Source organism: Stegodyphus dumicola, chromosome 5, assembly GCF_044657685.1.
Source record: "Stegodyphus dumicola isolate Sdum_Otavi_A_Nest chromosome 5, ASM4465768v1".
NCBI lineage: Eukaryota > Metazoa > Arthropoda > Arachnida > Araneae > Eresidae > Stegodyphus > Stegodyphus dumicola.
In genome coordinates, this window is record NC_140772.1 from 175,338,120 (window position 1) to 175,360,078 (window position 21,959).

Sequence of the window (21,959 nt, forward strand, 5' to 3'; positions counted from 1 at the left end):
TTGCTGTTGCCAAACAAGAAACGTCATTAAACAAACACGCTTCAGCAGATTAAAAAAAAAATTCTTTTTTAACTCTTCTAAATCAAAATGACGATGGAGTAAAAATTTTGCAATCTAAATGGAACAAAAGTAAGATGATTTTAGATGGATATCTCTACAATGAAATTTCAGCAAATGCAAAAGAATTATTCTTAGATGCTGCGATGTAATAATGTGTAAGGGGATGATACGAGGGCCATCCAGGAAGTAGATTATGTTTCTGTCTGTGTCCGCTAGGGGCGGGGCTAGCGCGGCCATCTTGGGGTCAGAGCGTTGCGCAGCTCAGTCTGCATCTAGCCGTGCTAGTGAGAGGTTCGTGCTGTGCTCCGTTCAGATACTGTGGCGGTTTGAAATGTCTGCGTTAATTGAAAATCCCGCGAGCTGCGAGGTGCGCTCAGTAATAAGGTTTCTGACTGCAAAAAACTGTAAACCAATAGAAATCTATCGGCAGCTTCGTGAAGTGTATGGGGACAACATTATCACTGAAGGTGGAGTGCGTCAGTGGGTCATAAGATTTCAAAATGGCCGAACCAATGTTCACGACGAAGATCGAAGTGGGAGACCCAGCATAGTGACCGCCGAACTTCTCGAAAAAGTCGATGCTAAAGTCCGTGAAAATCGAAATTTCACAATAACGGAACTTTCTTTGAGTTTTCCACAAATTTCGCGAAGTTTGTTGCACGAAATCATCAGCGAAAAGCTTGGTTACCACAAGTTTTGTGCAAGATGGATTCCAAAAATCTTGACAGAGGACCACAAAAATCAGCGAATGGCTGCAGCGTTGAACTTTTTGGACGCTTACCATAAGGATGGTGACTCTTTACTCGATCGCATCGTTACTGGTGACGAAACATGGGTGAAACATGTGAACTGTGAAACGAAATTGCAATCAATGCAGTGGGGGCACACAATTTCTCCCCAAAAACCCAAGAAATGCATGCAAACAATGTCGGCAAGGAAGATGATGGCGACTGTTTTTTGGGACAGAAAAGGTGTAATTTTGGTGGACTTCCTGGAAAGAGGCACTACAATAAACTCTCAAAGGTATTGCCAAACTCTCCAAAAACTCAGAAGAGCAATTCAAAACAAGCGCAGAGGAATGTTGAGCTCTAAGATCTTGTTGATTCACGACAACGCCCGGCCCCACACGGCAAATGTCACTCGTAAAGTTCTTGAATCTTTTAAGTGGGAGTTGTTTCCTCATCCGCCGTACAGTCCCGACCTGGCACCGAGCGACTTCCACCTATTCCCAGCAATGAAGAAGTGGCTGGCTATGCAGCGTTTTGATGACGACGCACAGCTGCAAGAAGAGGTAACGAAGTGGTTGAAGGCGCAGGCGGCCGAATTTTTCGACGAAGGAATTTCCAAGCTCGTACATCGCTACGATAAATGCCTTAATTTGTATGGTGACTATGTAGAAAAGTAGTATTTGAGTGTGGCTTTCATCTGTATATAATAAAATTTGTTTCCTATACTTTGTTTATTTTTTTATTCCAAAACGTAATCTACTTTCTGGATAGCCCTCGTAAATACTAATGTATGTAACACCGTTGAACACCTATTTTTTAATTTGCAATTACATACATGTATGTATTATGAATTCAAATCACAATCGAATTAGTACATCAATTAAAAATTGTAATGCCATCATTAAGTGAAAGTCTGAACTGCTACTATGAGCAGTAAGCAAAAATTCTGTGTATTTTGGGGGATTGGGGAGTGAAGGAATGAGAAATAGAACTCCCCCACTACAATTTTCTAAGGTAAATGTTAGATAGGTAATTGCATGTTTATGTGGTCAGTATGGGCTGCATTTCTTAACTTGTGCTTATATTCTCAGAAAATCTACACTGCTTACATAAATACATACATTAAACTTTTACCTTCTCAGACTACTGTTTATCAGAACAAATGAATTAAATTCGCTATAAATTCAGGAAGAAAAAATGAGCTGTAAAAAACTGAGTCAGGGACTGAAAATTCAGGATGTATGGTCACCTTAATTTAGATCAAAATGCAACTTGCAAACACTGATGTTCGCAAGTATTTACATCATTAAGATTATCTTTTATTTTTATTTGGAAGTCATTCTTGCATCATTTCAAGACTGTTTTCACCCATATAAAAAGAAGCCTCACTTACTACTTAAGAACTACTTAAGAAACTGAGTTCATATGTAATTAATCCCTAAATAGTTCATGACAAGTACATAAGAAATAAATTATTTACAGAGACTATATATATTTACCTTTCTTCTTTCTCTCTCCTTTCCTGCTCAGCTCTTTTTTGCCTTTCTTCTTCTCTTTTACGCTCTTGCTGAAGACGATCCCTTTCAGCCTCCTCTTTCAGGCCACCCCAGGGAGATCCGCCTGCAAAGGGGAGGGCTGTGCGCTGAGCCCATGGATCTTGTGTGAGACAACTTGTCCTTAAATCTGCACTCAACATAGCAGGCCCAGGAATACCTATATTAATTAATAGGAAAATATATATTTAATTGCAGAAAATACAAGAAATGAAAACTTGCAAAGAAAATTTATAATCCCCAACAGGAAAGCTGAAATACATAAACTTTTTTAACTGCTAAGTTGGTATGAGTTCTGATTTCTGCACAATTCTGAATAAACTTCAGATAGTAGGGAAAATTGATTGTTGTGATGAGGTGGTTCATTGTTTAAACATATAAGATGTCCTCCAAAACCAAATGAACTCTGCTTAGTAAGCTACCTTATTCGGAGTACACAAAATATGACTAAAGATGAAAATATGAGATATATTTCTGTTACCTTTAATTTTTGACAAAAATGTTAAGGGAAAAAATAATAATATCATATCTGGTATACGGAAAGTACGTTTTATAGAAAACATGAACATTTGTACATGCATGTGACAATATGTTTACATGAGAAAATGTTCAAAATTATTTCTAAATATATCTAGTTATGCTCATGTGCACCACGTTATGGTTAACTGAACACAATCTAGCAGTATAGCATCTATAAATATGAATGAAGCATAAAGGTGAACAAATAAGTTTCCTTCTGTAACATGGAAGGTTTGATACACCAATTCCTTTAGATGGTACGCATAAGAAAAAATCCAAAGGTCTGGCAATTATGTCAATTACACAGCTGGACTTCCAGTTACACGAGTATTTTGTAGTTACCTAGAGTTCAGCTGCACATGCCACCAGCTAATGTCATATTGTTTCACAGTAGCTGAGTGCACTACTAGCTCACAACACATTTTCTTTACCACCTGTTCTAAAACATTCGAGTATCATGTAGTTGGTTCTCTGTTTTTATAAAAACGTTGTATTAATAAAGTTCATGTTTTAGCAACAAGGAATTATAACTTGTAAGGATCAACACTGAATCACATCCAATACTCTTACAAGGGCACTATATGCATGAAGCTTCAAATTGGTTGTTTCAAGACTTTTGTTTTCTTTGCTTCAATCACTTACCATGGAGGAAGCAGCAGCAATAAAGATATCGATCTACAATCCTATTGATCCTGCACTGAAGTTTGCTATGTGCGAATAACTTTCATTTTAGCTATACTGAAGCATATTATAGATATTAAGATGAAATTCAACTATTGCATCCCTCATTTGCTGCCAGAGATTGTCTTTTTAGTTTGAGACATCATAGTCTGGCAGAGCACTGATGCTTCTTATCGACCAAAAAGGTGTCATTTTTTAGACTTGTGGAGAAAGCTGTACCCAGGATATCTGGAAATTACTCACCAAGAAGCAGCTTGGAGACAATAAACCTTCTGAATTGTTTCAAGTCATGAAAAGGCATGTGAACACAATAGAACAACGAAAAACACAATTCGTTTGACTCACTGATGATGGAATTCTTTCTTCAGCAAATGCTGGTAAATGTTCAACCTATTTCTCACATTTGTTGAACTCCTGGATTCTTCAAAAGCCGCCAGCATTGAAAATAGGATATTAGTTAAGCACAATTTCTTCACCTCTATTGATCATTGTATGCAATAATTCTAAAATGGATTCGCTGTTGGATAAGGTGTGCAAATTATCCCTTTAACTGTCAAGTTATTTTGATGATTTGGGTGCACAAATTGTCAAATTGAACCAAAGAACGTCTAACCTCTAACCTTTGAAATCTTCCGTAGAGTGCTGCCATCTATTGAATTGAGCACACATTAACTTTTCCCGAAAAACAGTCGGGTTTGACAAAGAGATGAAGCCCAAATAAACGTCTCCCGATATATATTCGGGTATAACAATACGATGCACTCAAAAAAAATTACCCCGAGTAATACTCGGGCGTGACATTTTCGAACACCAGTGCTGTGCCCGAGATTATCTCGGGCATGACAGTTAAAAGGTTAACGTAGTGAGTTCTTGTCTCTATGATAATTGCACAGTGTTCTTAAGAAACACTTTAACAGAAAACAAAGCCCTTCACCTAAAGCTGCTTCAAATTTTTCGTATTGCTGATACCAACATAAATATAATGAGAAAACACAAAAATGTATTCCTCCATGTACATTCCATGGAAATGAATTGGAGAAAGCATAACGATTTGTGCTTGACCCCGAGTCTAGTCATGTTTTTATTAGAGACAAACATATAACATCTCCTTGTGCAATACTGGCTCAGACGTTAGTTTCCTCTCAGCAACCAAAGCTAAAACAGGTCAGACACCTATTCTGATGTTTTCTGCCGATAACAATACTCCAATTCTAGTTTATGGACAAAAAACTAAGTCTTGACCTTGGACTTTGCCCAACTTTCATTTTGTATTTTATGTGTCAACAAATATTACTGGAACCAATTTCTACAATATTTTGATTTGCTACCTGATTTAAGAAATGAAAAATCTATTGGTTTAAAAACTAATTGTAGTAGCATTAACACACATTTGTATTCTATCAAAAAAAATTACTGTAAATAGTGTGTATAATAAAATACTTTCTAAGTATCCTTCATTACCATAGCTTCCTGATCTTAATAAGAGGGTAAGCATAATATATGCATTTCATAGTAACAGTAGGCTCTCCTGTGTCATGTAAGCCTAAACATTAGCTCTGGATAGAATTAAAAGCTGCTAAACACGAAATCCAAAATATGATCATTTAAGGCACATGCGACCCTCCACACATAATCACTCCTCTCCTTTACACATAGTTACAAAGAAAGGCACAGATAAATGGAGACCCATGGCAGATTTTGGAGGTTAAATGCTCAGGCAGTGAGGGACATGTACTCTATTCCCAACACTTGTGACTTTGCAGCACAGTCACAAGGAGCAAGAATATTTTCTCATATAGATTTGGTAACATCTTATCATCAAATTCCAATAAATCCTTCTGATATTCACAAAATGGCTATTGCCAGACCTTTTGGAATTTCTGAAAGCACAATAATGCATGCAGATTGGACTATGCAATAGAGCTGCAACCTTTCAGCGGTTCATTGATGAAGTAACTAATGAGCTGTTAGAGGTATTCACTTTTGTTGATAATATATTACTTGCATCAAGGAGAAAATGAAACATTTGACACACTTGAAAGCTCTTTTTGAAAGATTAAGTAATTATGAGTTAACAATTAGTATCCCTAAATGCATCTTTGCTTTTTAGATTTTCATGTATCTGAATAAGGTTTATCATTTTTACCACACAGACTGCCATTCAAAATTTCCCCCAACCAAACTCTTTAACACAGTTGCGAAGATTTCTTGGCATTTTCAACTATAACAGAAGTTTTGTTCCAAGAACTTCCAGATGTTTCAGTTCCCTTAAGTATGTTATTGAAAGGCTGCATTAATAAAAAGAAACCTTCACAGCTGAGTAAAATAAAAGAACAATCTCTTACGAATTATTCACCAATGTGAAAAAAGACAATTGCTGAAGCTACGATTCTCAGACACCCAGTTGCTTGTGCTACTTTTAAACTTTGCACTGATACATCAGATGTTATGGTTAGTAACTCATTAACATTTTTCATCCATTTACAAGACATGAAATGCAATAAAAGCATTTTCTAGAATTCATTCTGGATACGAAAGCATTCATCAGTTTATGCCAGCAGCATGCTGTCTTTATCAGATTGAGTGTTGGTAGTTAAAACTTTTCTACAAGAATGGCGAAATTCTTTGCCATGAATTTAGTATGATGTTTTGAGGAAATGGGAAGCTTGGAGAATCGTCCTACACCATCCTTGAGTACAGACTGCCCACATGTAATGCAAAGTGTCATGAAAAATTTGGCTGCCGACACGTCAACAGGCGGTAGCACTGCTCGTGAAGATGGGAGAATAACTAGAATTCCGGAATTGTTGATTTGATGTATTCTGTAATGAATCTCAAAACTGTATCTGAACAAAATGCAGGCACTTTAGGAGTTATTATTAGCACATATAGATAAAAGAAGAAACTTTACTGTGGGTGTTGCCACAAATGGAATATGACCCATCACATGGATGGATGATGCCCACTTTTCAATGCACTGTTATGTCCAGTCGCATCTAGGCCCCATCAAATACTCATGACTACCTGACAAAGGCACTGCATTCATTTCGTGTGACCGTTTGGTGTGGTTTCACAATACCTTTCATTCTGACCTTTTCTTTTTTTGAAGATCATTGTCCTATATCTGACTAGAAAACCTGTACAGTCACTGCAGAATGGTATGTTATGCTTCTGTATGACTATGTTGTGCATGCATTGCCTGTCAGCACCTTCTTGCAGGGTAATTCTCCATCCCATGCTTCACATGAAGCCAAGACTGTCCTGTTAAAAATTTTCACTGAAGTTATACGGATGTAAGTTAAAGTGGCCATTCCGATCACCAGAAGTTATACCACCAGATTTTTGGTTGATGAGTTTACTTAAAAGTCTTGTGTATACTACGGCTTCCCAGACACTTTGGTGGAAGTGAACGATGCCTTTTGATAGACTGATGAAGGCAGTGATGTCAACGTGCTGCCCTCAACTGTAAAGGCCCGTCCACACGAGGACGCTCCTGACGTAGTTGATGTAATTTTTTTGACGCTGGCGTAAATTCGCGTGACGCAGAAGACGTAAAACTGAGTACGCTCCTGTTCAGCTTTTCCGCCCGCGACGCGCACGTATAGCCAATAGCCGACCAAGTTCTTACCACGTGTCATAATCAGAAAACCTTCTTGCTTACCCGTTTCAATATGGTGCACAAAGATGAGTTTTCGCTTAGAAATATAACTGTGTACAGCAATAAAATAATCAGCATTGTTCACGCCATCTTCAGATTTCTCAAACCGTACATATTGGTATACATTTAAAATTCTCATTAAAGGGGAAAACTGTATATTTATAAAGCAATGATCCGACCAGTATATCCATATGCTTCACCTATTTATAACACTGTAAGTAATAGGAACCTAAATAAATTACAGTTTCTACGAAATCAAAGTTTCTGCCTTACAAAATACTCCTTAATTATTATAAATATTGGTTACATCATGTGTAATAAAAAGCTCTATAAATATTAAATATATTAAATAAGAGGGCTATCCAGAAAGTAGATTACGTTTTGGAATAAAAAAATAAACAAAGTATAGGAAACAAATTTTATTATATACAGATGAAAGCCACACTCAAATACTACTTTTCTACATAGTCACCATACAAATTAAGGCATTTATCGTAGCGATGTACGAGCTTGGAAATTCCTTCGTCGAAAAATTCGGCCGCCTGCGCCTTCAACCACTTCGTTACCTCTTCTTGCAGCTGTGCGTCGTCATCAAAACGCTGCATAGCCAGCCACTTCTTCATTGCTGGGAATAGGTGGAAGTCGCTCGGTGCCAGGTCGGGACTGTACGGCGGATGAGGAAACAACTCCCACTTAAAAGATTCAAGAACTTTACGAGTGACATTTGCCGTGTGGGGCCGGGCGTTGTCGTGAATCAACAAGATCTTAGAGCTCAACATTCCTCTGCGCTTGTTTTGAATTGCTCTTCTGAGTTTTTGGAGAGTTTGGCAATACCTTTGAGAGTTTATTGTAGTGCCTCTTTCCAGGAAGTCCACCAAAATTACACCTTTTCTGTCCCAAAAAACAGTCGCCATCATCTTCCTTGCCGACATTGTTTGCATGCATTTCTTGGGTTTTTGGGGAGAACTTGTGTGCCCCCACTGCATTGATTGCAATTTCGTTTCACAGTTCACATGTTTCACCCATGTTTCGTCACCAGTAACGATGCGATCGAGTAAAGAGTCACCATCCTTATGGTAAGCATCCAAAAAGTTCAACGCTGCAGCCATTCGCTGATTTTTGTGGTCCTCTGTCAAGATTTTTGGAATCCATCTTGCACAAAACTTGTGGTAACCAAGCTTTTCGCTGATGATTTCGTGCAACAAACTTCGCGAAATTTGTGGAAAACTCAAAGAAAGTTCCGTTATTGTGAAATTTCGATTTTCACGGACTTTAGCATCGACTTTTTCGAGAAGTTCGGCGGTCACTATGCTTCGGCGGTCACTATGCTGGTTAGTTTTAAAAATAAATGGGTGTTATATTATTTTTAAAGGTAATTTCAGAATAAAATAGTTTTAATTACACAGATCCATCAATCCAGCAGAAAGTATTTTGCTGCAAATGTGTGTTATCAATGTTTACATTAAAAAAATAAATAAAATCTATTCAACTTAAATGTTTTGGATTAGGTCCTGCAATTATAAAGATAAAAGAAAACATTTTTATAATAAGTAAATCTGTTTTCAGTTTCATTTACTGGCAATGCAGAAAATGAATTAGATAAGCTTATAAAGTGATTTGAGTTATAGTTTTCTACCTGAACCCATTCTGGTGAGCAGGGAAACTTTTAATTTATTATAAACTTTAATCCAATTCTGTCTTTATATGACAAGTCATTAAAAATGAAATAAAATAAAAAATAGCTTAATAAAAATTTTAGCTAAATATTGTTTTAATTATACAAGCTATACTTAGTGTGCAGAGAAAATAATAGAACAAAAATGTTTCTTCTAAAAAGGTTACACTGAAAAGAATAACAAATGACAATTATTATTGCAGTACAGTACAAAGTCCGTAATCCGGACATCCATTGTATTGAGAATGATCTATAACCCAGAAATCAAAGCCACAACTTTTTTTTTTGTATGCTTTACGTATGCACATAATGCATTTATGCATGCCTGTTTAGCACAAAAAACGAAGCAACTTAAACAACTTGCATTGAAAGAAATGTTTAATAAAGTAAACAAAAAAACATTAACCTTTCTTTTTTTTCTTTTTTTTTCTTTTTCTTCTTTTTTTTTTTTTTTTTTTTTTTTTGTAAATTTTGATACCCTTTAGATTATAACTTCTCTTCATTCACGTAATGCATTTACGCATGTGCGTTTAATGTTTAAGCATGCGCATTTAGCACAAAAAATGAAACAAACAACTTACATTGTAAGAAATGTTTAATAAAGTAAACAACTAAATATTAAGCTCTTTTTCTTTTTTGTAAATTTTGATACCCTTTAAATCACAATTCTCTTTATTTCATAAATTACGGTTTATATTTTTAATTGTATAATTTCTGCATGCCATCTTATTAGATTTAAATTGATGACCTATAATCCGGAAAAACCACAAATCCTTAATCGCCGAAGTCCCGACGAGTCCAGATTACGGACTTCATACTGTATTATGTTTTTGTATCCCACTTTTGAAATATCATCAAGTATTTAGTATAACATGCTAAATAAATAGATAATAATAAAGAAATCTAGGATAAATAAAAAAAAATTAGACCTCCAAGAAGTTTCCATTAGTTTATAAAGAATCAAAGCTAAAATGAAGCCAATAATTATAAATTATCATCAAATAAACTATCAAAACAAATTCTGAAAATGAATTACCTAAAGGGCCAAGACCAGCAAAACCAGGTGCACTTCCTGGAAAACTGGGATAACCAGGACGTGCAAATGGACCTAAAAAAATAAACAAGAATGTTATTCCTTTGTTTTACATGGGGGTAAAAAGTAGCTTATAATTACCCATCAACAATGTATTTTCCAGCAAGGCTGTGCTGCAAAATACAATATGCAAATCAGATAAATATATGCACATTTTTATGAAGTGTTACAGACAATAAATATACTTGTTTCATAAATACCATCACATTTCAGACATATAATGATAAAATAAATTTATATTATTAAATCTATAAATTCTCTAATTTTCACATTAAAAGGGAAGCATACAATTTTGAACAAAAGAAAATGAATTCAATTAAAAAGGATCAGCCGTAAAAAAACAAATTCAGTCACTCAAATAAAATGTAAGCTTACACCTTTTTATATGAGCTTTCAGCATTATAAATATAAGAGACATTTATAGAATGGATGATAATTTCAAAACAAAATGGAAAGCACTGAATTAATGCAATTTTTTAAAATTTTGGGGGAAAGGAGTTAAAAATACCACAAATGAGCTCATAATATATACAAAATAAAATCCTCAGTTTAATAAATTTAGAAATTAAATTAAGATGTGACTAGTGGTTTTAGCATTCTGATCGTAATAGCTACGTTTACAAATTTTACACAAGAATTAAAATTCAGAAGAGAAAACTATGAGCTATTTAGCTTCACCTAGAAAAAGTAATAAATGTGCAGACTGTATGTCTGTGTGTATGTTTTTATAGAAAATTATATTTCTTCATTTCTCAGATGCATCTTATTAGGATGGCATGAAATAAAAATATATGAAGTTTGCACATATAAATTTTTTTCACTTAGCAAATTTAATCATATTAAACAAAGTGTATGTCTATAAAAATTGACTAGTTTAGTAAGTTTTAAATGATAGTCCAAAATTTAATTTTTAGTCTTATTTCCTTTAAAGACTTAATTATTATTATTTTAATATTGTCTGATCAATATTTTGCAGCCTAATTACTGAGCTATAGATATATGCTACAATTTGAAAAATCTCTATTCATCTGACTTGAAGATATATGTTTTAGGGATTTCTTATAGTTTTCAGAAAGAATAGCTAAAAAAGCCTGAACATTAATGTGCTGATTCCACCATTTCATAAAATATTTAAATCAATCAATCAATACATTAGTGTATTCATGTGTATTACAGTCTGCATCTATTCAATGATTACTGAATCCTGTTGTCCAGAAAATTATTGGAACACCAAGTTATATGCATCATATTATGGAGACTCCTTCTAGAATAAATCAGTTTGACAAGAAATGAAATGAATGTTTCAATGAAGCTTTAACAAAAGTTAAAAATACTAATTTATTTAGTAAATTTACTACAGATCACTGTAAATTTGTAAATTTTCTTTGACACTTTTAATAGTTTCCAAGTTGTTAAATATTTTCAGTCATTTATAGACATGAGGCAGTTTTTTAAACCAATTCATGGAATGCTCAGAAACACATCATTACTATTTTCCATACATTATATGGGCATCTGGTGCAATTTTGTACTTTAAATATTACATTTAAGAATGTATACACTGAAGTATACAATATGATACATCTCTTATAAACTACACTTCAGAAGCTTTGAACCTTTTATTTACAATATTTAGATATATTTTCCATTAAATGTATCTATTTGTATAAAAATTAGTTGAATTTGTTTTTATTTCCTTACATTTACATGTACATTGCACACACACACACACACAAAAAAAAAAAAAAAAAAAAAAGGAGAGGGAGAGAGGAGGACAGTTCTATATCTCCCGTTCTACTGGGCCAATTGACGAAATTCAAATTATGTTCTTGATGTCTCGAAAGCGCTACTTAGGATATATATTAGATTTATCTATAGCTCTGTTCTAACATAGTTATTTTTACACATAATTGGACTTTTTATGAAATAACATACCAATTTTTTCCCCATATTTCGATTCTACGATTCAAATTATGCCCAAATACAAAATTTTTAAAATTTGGTGCGAAATTTACGGAGAAATTCTGAAATTTATGTTGGTTCTTTTTTTTTTTTTCAATTTGCGCTAAGAATAGTTCACCTGGCGAACTTCTTAATGTATGGCAACCTATTTTCCTTTCCCATGAGAGGAAAAAAAAAATCACAATGTTCTTTCTTTCAAATAATGTTTTTTACATTATATTTTTATGTTATTATTTAATTTTTTTTTCTTTTTCAAATTTCATTTTAATTGTTTATGTTGCATGGTTTCTTTCGAGTAACTGTTCTAAAAATTTCTATTTACCCAACCGAAATGCGTAGTTTAAATATAAGGTGCATCGTTTATTTTTTCAGATAGTTTTCTTTACAATTTTTTTTTTTTTTTTTTTTTTTTGGGTCACAGTTATTATTTTAAGTAATTTTTAAATTTTTAGACTTTTATTTTAATTGTTTGTGTTGCACTATCTCTTCGAAATTTCTATTCATTCATTGGAACTGAGCATTTTAAATATATTTATTAACATAAATTTTCCAGGATTTTACTTTATTTATTTAAATTGTGTTTCTTTCGAAAGAATACTTTGTCCCAGACTACGATGCATCTGAAAACTGAATATATTAAAAAAGGAAATACAGTAAAGCACAGTTAACACGGCTTTCATTGTTCCGTTCAGAAAGCATATATAAATGAGAAAGATGTATAACCGACATTTTAACATAGGATGCTTTAAATAGCTTTAACATTGTGCTCATTGCATTACACAATTTTATCATCCTACATTTAGTTTCTTAAAATGTTATTAATATTTTAGTCAAATGTTTGATTTTTGAAATGGTAAGAATCAAACATCATAAGATTAAAAAGTTTTAAATTAAAAAAAAATACTGAATTTTATGCAAAAATTTATTTTTTCTTCTTAATCGCTTGCTCTTTTTCTTTAGGCATTCTGCAAGCATATTAAAAAGCCTCCAACTTTTCGAAACATCTTAATATTTCTGATATTCATTTTAAATAAAGTTCTCACCTTCCATTTCATAAAGGCCAACAAACAGCCGAGCAGTAAAAGTTGCTGAACACTGGTAGCTCACTCCGGGGTTTGAATCCTGACGAACGGGCTGGTTACATGGGTTTTTCTCTTATTGTAATGTGTATGCCAGCTTATTTCTCTTAGAAATTTCTTCATGAAGTCATCCCTCCTATTAAGCAGATAGCTCTGTTTTGCTGTAGCTTAATAATAATCTAAATCCATTTCATCAGTATTTAGCCACAGCCTTTATCAGTCTTTAGAGGCTAAGCATTTTGAAGGCATGAGATGAAAGGAAAGACCGGTTTCATCAAGAGGGAAAACGTCTTTATGTGACATCCACGTACATCACTGGATAAATTCATGAATATTCAAATAATTTGACTAAGAAATCATGGGATTCTTCGTTTATGATATGATGTTCTATAACGTAATTTAAATTGGTGCAAGCATATAGTCGAAAACCAGTCGCTCTTCACTTTAATCTGCAATTATATCATTTTTGTCTTTTTCGTTAGCACAAGCTCAGTTGATGGTATTTGCTGGTGTACCAAGTGTTTTCTCTTTCAACACCCAAATTCCTTGAAGTATTCTGAAAGTATATTCAAAAGCATCCAACTTTTTGAAACACCTTGCTATTTCTGACAGCCAAATTTCCCTTCAAATTTTTGCTTACTTTTCTACCTAATTTTCTTCTTTCCTTCTACATTTATTTTCACTGCTCACCACAAGAAAAAGATTTTTTGATTTTTACACTTCCATAAATTTTGCATTCTTGTCAATCAAGAACAAAATCAGGGCATTCAACCAGTTCTGAAGAAATATATGTTTTTTTAGGCATACTCATTTGAGAAGGTATAACACTGAAACCTGATATTACACTTTACTGGTCTAAAAATAAATTGATCAGAACTCCATTTTAGGGATCTTTTTTATTATAAAAACATCATTTTTATTATACTTACATCTTTTTATTATACTTTTACTCTAAATAATTAAATTTTGTGCATTCAATTTTTTCTTTTACTCATTATTTTGCGAAAGTAAACAGTTTTTAGAAAGTAAAACTTGCACTTATTTTGCCCCTAATACATCGCATAACTACGCACGCCTGTGTGAAAAACCGCGGCACTGGGAAATGAATATTGTACGTTTTCCGCGGCAGTTAAGGGGTTAAAATTGAGGAGCTAAAATTTTAAGAGCTAATTTTTAAAAACTACTCGTACGATTTTTACAAAACTTGGCAGTCTGGCATAATTTAAGTCATAGGAATCGAAATATGGAAAAAAATTGGTATGTTATTTATTGGTATGTTATTATTGGTTAATTGGTAAGTCAGATTTTGTGTTAAACTAGCTATGTTAGAATAGTGCTATATATAAATCTAATATATATCCTAAGTTGCACTTTCAAGACATGAAAAACGCAATTTGAATTTTGTCAATCGGCCCAGTAGAATGGGAGATATAGAACTGTCCCCCCTTTTTTTTCGCAGTGTACCAACTATTATTCCATTTCTTTTAATAAACACTTCTATTTATAAATTTTCCCTGCTTAGGCAGTTCCTAACTTTTAATTCCTGAAGAATTTCTTAAAGGGCTGTACTGCAGTTAAAATCAACGTTTTTAATTGCCAGTAACAGATGTTTGCAAAATTAAACAATAACAGCTTTGTGTTTAGAAAGGCGTTTTTTCTTTTAGTGATCAATTTTAATGGATTTATAGATAATGTTAACTATGGTCAAATATGAAGCTGGATAATACGTAAACTACTGATCAGCAAAGTACAGGAAAATACTTTAAAAAGCTACAGTTTTAAAATTCCATTATTGCTAAGTTATACACTTTGTTTATAGGTATTTCTAAGGAGTGGGAAAATGTAACTGAAAACTGAAGAAATACAATATCTAATTTTCACAAAAATTCCATGTAAGCAGCCCATTTCAAAATCAATTAAAAAAACACACTACAACTAAAAATACTATTTGCAGCACATCTAGAAAATTTTAACAAATTATTATTCGAATAAGACATATACAGGGGCCAAACAAAAATATGGAAACACCTCGTAAAATGCATGTTTGAACTGAAATGTTTATTCTTCCAAAGCTGCTAGGTGGCACTGACGTGTTTGCTCACTAATGCACCTGTACAGCATGCTCAATACATTACAAGTGTCATTCGTTATCGAGAGTGTTCTGTGTAGTTGCGAGACTGGCTTATCCAGGACTGGCTTTCTATGCATGAAGGTAAACTTTCAGATCTACCATGGGCACCAAAACCATCAGATATCAATGTTATTGAGCTTTTGTGAGCTATTTTGGAGAGAAATTTGTGTGAGTGTTATCTACTGCCATCATCACAAACGGAACTTGCTAATGTTCTTGCAAAGTATACAAGACCTCTACTTATTCATTCCGAGAATGCCAAAGATTTTCCTACACCATATTAGTTACAGCAATATGTTTTTATTTCTGTGTATCCATATTTTTGTCCTATCCTTGGAAATGTCACTAGAAGCAATACATGCTCAGTTTACTAAAATCTGAGGAAACAGCTGGTAAGATGATGCAATTAAGTGGAAAATAAAATTTTTCAGATACTGCAGAATTTAAGCAAATAAAATACACCATATATTTAAAAAAAAAAAAGGCAAAATTAAAGTAGCCACTTATTTATTACTTTAGACAACACATATTATAAAAGATTTAATTTTCATAACAAAAGATTATTAATTAATTCCTTCTGAAAAAAAAAAAAGTAACATTTAAAAGTATGCCATACCAAGATGTGCTGGTGTTGGATTTAAGAATGTAGAATGATGAGAAGAGGGTTCAAATGATCGAGGATGTGCAGAAGCTGTAAACAGTATAAGCATATTATTATCAATAAAACAAAATATAATAAATGAAAATAAAAACTTGAGAAGTAAATCTTATGATAGTAACAAGAAAAGCACCACAAGCAAATTAGAGTGATTACTTTCTGCCCACTTAAAATATAAGTATAAAATCATCTTTTTTCATGTACAGGTTTGATTTCAAAATAGCGCTATAAACAGATATTGAAATTTCACTAATAATTGTTTAATTCATTAGGAATAGCAGATTTTTAAAACTGATAATCTGAACAATTTACAAACTGCATTTAATATAAAAAAAAACAGTATGGCACATTATTATTCAAAATATGCTATTGGTTACAAATTTGAATTAATTCACATTCTGTGTGATTAAATACTATAATATTCTATTAATAAACAATACTACATAACAAAAATCTGAATTGTTTTGTAGAATACAATCTATGCATAAACAATATGTCATTGATATGAAAGTAAATAAAGTTTTAAAAAACAGCAATTACTCATTTTTACAATAGATGCTTTTCATAAAAAAGAAAAAAACTTTTAGCAATTTTTGGATGCCATGTTATATTTTAGCATTACAATAAAGATATGTAATCTTTATCTGCTTGTTAGATATTACGTTACAGTCATAAAATAACCATCAGATTAATTTCTTTTATTTAGGCATTATTACGAGGGCAATCCCCAAAAAAAGGTCTCCTATATTTTTAGATATACAAAGAATCGTTTATTTTCTATAATTGCTACATCACTTTAAAGATTGAAGAATGCTTTATTTTTCAACATAATCGCCATTCCGGTCGATGGATTTTTGTAGACGCTGTGGCAGTTTTACAATGCCCATGTCATACCAGCTTGCCGCCATGCCCTTCAGGAAGTGTCGAGGAGCTTCAGGAGCATCCAGATGATCCTCCGATCTTTACGCATTTTACGAACTCAACAATCGCGAAACTCAAAGAATACGAACTCAACAATCGCGAAAGTTGAGGATTTGTCTTGTCGGCAATTGACGGCCTCCCGCTCCTTTCTTCTTCATGAATTTCAGTACGACCGGCTGTAAACTCTCTAAACTCTCTACACCACTTGCGAACGCTTTTGACATCCATGCACGACTGTCCATACACTTCCGTAAATAGGCGGTGAATTTCAACTGGTTTTAACGCCTTTTGCGTTCAAAATCGAATAACTGTGCGCACTTCGCACTTGGCGGTAACGTTTATCAGGAGCTCCATTTCAAATGGCTGCCAAGCCAAGACTGAGCATCAGAGCGAAGCGCCTGCGTGCTTATGTGGTAGCGGAGAAGGCACCACTCCCAACAGTGTTGCCAACAACTGTATTAAAACTTTCTCTACGTCCCCAAAAAATAGGAGACCTTTTTTTTGGGATTTCCCTCGTAATTAATATAGTATGGTTCAGTGTATTAAAAATATGCTCACAATACAAATAAATTTGAGCTTGAGTGCAGTGATCCTGTCTTCTTACATTATTATCTCTAGAGGAAAATTTGTTTTTAATTAAAGAACTTGAAATTTTGTAAAACCTTCAAGAAATACATTTAAAGTTTTCCAATGTATATACTGCCTTACTAGAAATGAATGTTTTACATTATTAACTTGAATGTTAAAAATTAATAGAGTCAAAAGTCTTTAATCCAGACATCCATAATCCGGAATGATCTAATCTGGACTTCAAAGCTACGAACTTTCTGCGCATGCGTAAATGCATAATGAGGTTATGCATGCGCAAAAATATGCATAATACCTTTATGCATGTGCATTTAATGTATAACGGACGGTATAAGCTAAGCTAAAATTATCTAATTATCTATTTTAGTTAATGTTGCAGATTCCGTTGTTCCTTAATCTTCTAATTGGATCCGGCTTATTATTTTTTGCAGACTGTTAGAGCAATTTTATAAAAGTAAGCTTGAACGATTATGTCAAAAAGAATTTCCGATTACCATTCCGAAATCTGTTTATCAATTTTATGCTGCTCTGCGGAAGGGAAGGGGGTCATGGCGTGCAATGAACTGGAATTTGATCTGTCAGCACTATCCTTATCTTCAGGGCAGATGTTTTTATTTTATTCAGCTTATAATTCCTTACTAAATGTAGTATTTCATCTTGATGTACTCCGTCTTTGATGTGATTTAAATCAAATTCCTCGTCATTTATAAATATCACGAATACACATCAAATAGTTTTCTGGTTGCAATTTTCTAATTTCGACTATGTATAATGTATGCTTTACGCATGCGCACGTTGAAAGAAATGTTTAATGAAGTAAACAAATAAATATTAAGCTTTTTTTCTGTAAATTTTGATACCCTTTAGATCATAATTGCTCTTTATTTCATAAATTACGGTTTCATATTTTTTAAATTTTATAATTTCTGCATGCCATCTTACCAGATTCAAACTGATGATCTATAATCCGGAAAAACCTATAATCCGGGATCGCCGAAGTTCCAACGAGTCCGGATTAAAGACTTTTGACTGTAGAACTAAAAGTATACTACATATCCAATCAGTCTCTATAAATTTTTTATGGAGACTATTGCAGGATTTACAAATTTAAATGGTTTATAAAATTAAAAACAAAAAAAAATTGTTTTTAATTATTTATGTTCCATACAAGCATAAAGTAGAAAATGTTTAATTATTTACATTAATTCATTTATTAAAAGGATGTATATGGGAAAATGAAACAACTTTCTCCAAATTTATACCTAATTCAACGAATATGGTTCCCTTTCCTAAACATACAGCCCTTTTCAAAATTTCAAATTCCAAGATGCTTAAATTCTACTCAACAAATCAACAATATTTTTCCCACCTGATTTTTTTATATAGCTTACAACTGAAATACCCATTATAATCTAAAAATATAACTTCAACATTATGAATTCTAATAAAGAAACATGCTTGCACTGACCTGCAGCAGACAGTAAAGAGCTAGAAAAAGGTGAGAGTTCATGTTGTCGTGGCATGGAACAAAAAAGATGATTTGTTGCATGTAAATGATCTGCAGGGGGCTTAACTGCTGCTGCTAAAGCAATACCAGCTTTGTGGGCCTCAGCCTGCTTTTGTTTTTGTTGGTGATTGTAAATTTCCCATGCTATTCGAACATGCATGGCACACCATTTCCCAGGCTTCTGAAAAGAAAAAGAACATAAAAGTATTATATAATTTATTAAAATAATTTAAGAAAAATATAAAAGCCAATATATTATTTAAAAGCAATAAAACTTACCATGCTTTTGGTTTTTGAAACTGAATTGATCTAAAGATAAAGAAGAAAAAATTACAAATTACTATCCAGCAATAAACAGGATTATCTCAGCAAAGAGAATGAATTATCATATATTCATTCTAGCAACATTATTGGAAATTATTAATCCTCTAACTGACCAAAAGCTAGGCTCCGAAAAGTCCAAAATTTAAAAAAAAAAAAAAAAAAAAAAAAAGACGACACGAAAAAGTATTTTGCTGATCTTAATATCAAAATGCTCTTACTACTTTATACCCAGACTCTTTTTCTTCTATAGATCATCCTTAATATTTTGGACACACTTCAAGATGCAGATACACATCATTCTTTAGAAGTATGAGTCAACATATTCTTGGATGTATATATACATCCTGGCCAGTTGGAAGGTTAATTGACATTTTACACAACTATAGAATTAAAATTTCATTTAAATCTTACCTTTGGCTGTAATGCTGCAAGATGGGCAGGTGGAACGAAAGGTGTGGATGCCCCTCCACCAGGTGCAAAAAGTGAAGATACGGTAGGATATCCAGAAAGACCGATCTAGAAAAACATAATATGTAAAATAATTTTTAAGTATATAATAGATCAACAGCAGTTTGTTTGATAAAATTTTTATCTCTTAATTTATTATTATTTTCTTCAAATAATATTCCTAATTCAAAACATGCAAGCCTCGCTGACATGTTTCAAACTATAAGAAATAAATTCTAAATTATGGAAACTTAACAGTTAAATCAAAATTATTTATAGTTTTTTAATTCTGATAAATCAGTAAAAATTTTTAATATAGTACAATAATTTCCATTTTTAAGTCATACATTAATACATAAAATTGAGCTACTTCCCCCCTCCCTCTGCTCCCCTTGTTAACATTATTTTTTTTGATAAACTTATTTCAATCTACAGGAATGTGTTCATACTCAAATTCTTCTATGCAACACTAACAAATTTTTGCTAATAAGTGCGAAGAATTATGAATTTATGTATTGAGCAAAAACAGTAGCTGAAAACAGAAGAAACAACATCAACTGACACTGATTTAAGATACGTTAAAAATTTCAGCAAAGAGCAAGTTAATTAATGTTGTTTTAAAAATATAATTTGCATACATCATTACTCATACTGAAGGATACAAAGACTAAGATATTTAATCTTCTGCTTTCAAGACGTTACACAATAATTTCAAACCACACTACAGTAACATTTCTGTGGACAAGCCCCCTATATAAAGTTGAATTCTATTTTTATTTAAAGGTGAATTCCTCTTACATTACACTTTTAATAAGCTTCATAAAATTATAATGCAGCATTTTGAAGATTTCTGAATAAAAGCTATATAACAGCAACTAAGATGAAATAATAGATCTTTGCATACGCTCGATAAAAGAATTGATTTATTTAAAATAATTTATTTTGTAAAATTGCTTTTAAATTTGATTTATCTTTGCAATAATAAGTATTTGTCACAATTAAAACATTTAGAAACAAGTGCCAAGTCTTAGAAGAGTATTTAGCTTTAAAGTAGCTGTATTACTAAAAATAGCTTGTAACCATTACCCCTTTCTGAGGTTAAAAAAATATACTCTTATGTACATAAACATACAACAAACAAATTCTTCTGTTTAAGATCATTGCTTTCACATCTAGAAAAGTAGGTGCTACATGGCAAACTTTGCCTAATCTAGTGCATATTGTGCGTGATTTTAAGAAAGTATCAGTTGAGGAATTCAAGTCCTGTTGGCAACATTATTTATGCATTTCCTTGATAACTCCAAAATGTTTGAACTTGATTTATTGCTTACAATTTCTTTAACTTAATATGGTTGACACCCCCCCACCAAAAAAAAAGAAAGAGTTACGGTTTGTCAACATTTTAAACAACTAATCATGAATTTTGTGCAAAAAAAACTTTATTGTTCATCAACTTTCTAAACAACTAATCATGAATCTTGTCCTTCATGACCCAAAGGACTTACATGCTTTTTCATCTACTATCTGAAACATATCCTTGAAACTTTTGATGTTCAGAACAGTCTAAGATTTGAGCTCAGCTTCATAAGTAGTGGATTTGAATTTTTCTACAGAGACATAATCGAGATGATAGTAAAAATGCTAGATCAGATAACAAAAGGATATTATTAGTGTTAACCAGCGGCCGAGACGTAAAGTCGCTGAACACTGGTGGTTCGGTCCGAGGTTCAAATCCCACGAACGGGCAGGCTGCATGGGCGTTTTCGTGGTTTTCCCCATGTGTAACATGTATACGAGTCAGTTTCCCTTAGAAAGTCCTCCACGAAGGCATCCCTCCTCTTAGGCAGATAGCCCTCGTGTGCTTTGCCATAACTCAACTCAACAACATTATTAGTGTTATCAGTAAATGTAGTGAAATAAAGCCCAATTAATAGAATATTTCACCTGCAGCACTTGATGTAGATACAAAAGAGAAGATTCAAGAACAGCACTTGATGTAGATACAAAAAAGCTTGGCATGAAACTTGATAGTGTAAAGAATATCAGAATCCAAATTAATGAACTAAAAGGGGAGGAACATTATGACACAATACAGTATAAAGATCTTTTGAAGAATGAAAAGCTTTCTTCAAAATGGAAGTCTAATGCATGTAACAACTATTAAACATTAGTCCAGTGAGATAATTTCCTTTAATGCAAATTAAAACAAAACTTTGCAATATTCTAGAAAGGCTAATGCAAATTTGAAAGCTCAAAAGCTCTTAATCTGTCTGCACAGCTTAACAAGTCCGAACTATTTATTTATATAATTTTTAACATTAACAATTCTTCCAAATATTAGTTAATATTAAACATTATATAAAACATTTTTAGGT

The 21,959-nt window shown here is 32.9% G+C and overlaps 1 protein-coding gene across 3 annotated transcripts in view; it reads right to left on the bottom strand.

Annotated features, from left to right (window-relative positions):
• LOC118197860 (uncharacterized) overlaps positions 1 to 21,959 on the bottom strand; it is a 388,014-nt gene that overhangs the window by 15,947 nt on the left and 350,108 nt on the right. For all 3 annotated transcript variants that reach the window (XM_085817410.1, XM_085817409.1, XM_085817408.1), the window contains 6 exons: positions 19,549 to 19,653; positions 19,093 to 19,122; positions 18,775 to 18,994; positions 15,756 to 15,830; positions 9,911 to 9,982; positions 2,288 to 2,501 (listed from right to left, as the gene is read on the bottom strand). In XM_085817410.1, the coding sequence (XP_085673536.1) occupies positions 2,288 to 2,501; positions 9,911 to 9,982; positions 15,756 to 15,830; positions 18,775 to 18,994; positions 19,093 to 19,122; positions 19,549 to 19,653 (716 nt within the window). The remainder of the gene's footprint in view (positions 1 to 2,287; positions 2,502 to 9,910; positions 9,983 to 15,755; positions 15,831 to 18,774; positions 18,995 to 19,092; positions 19,123 to 19,548; positions 19,654 to 21,959) is intronic.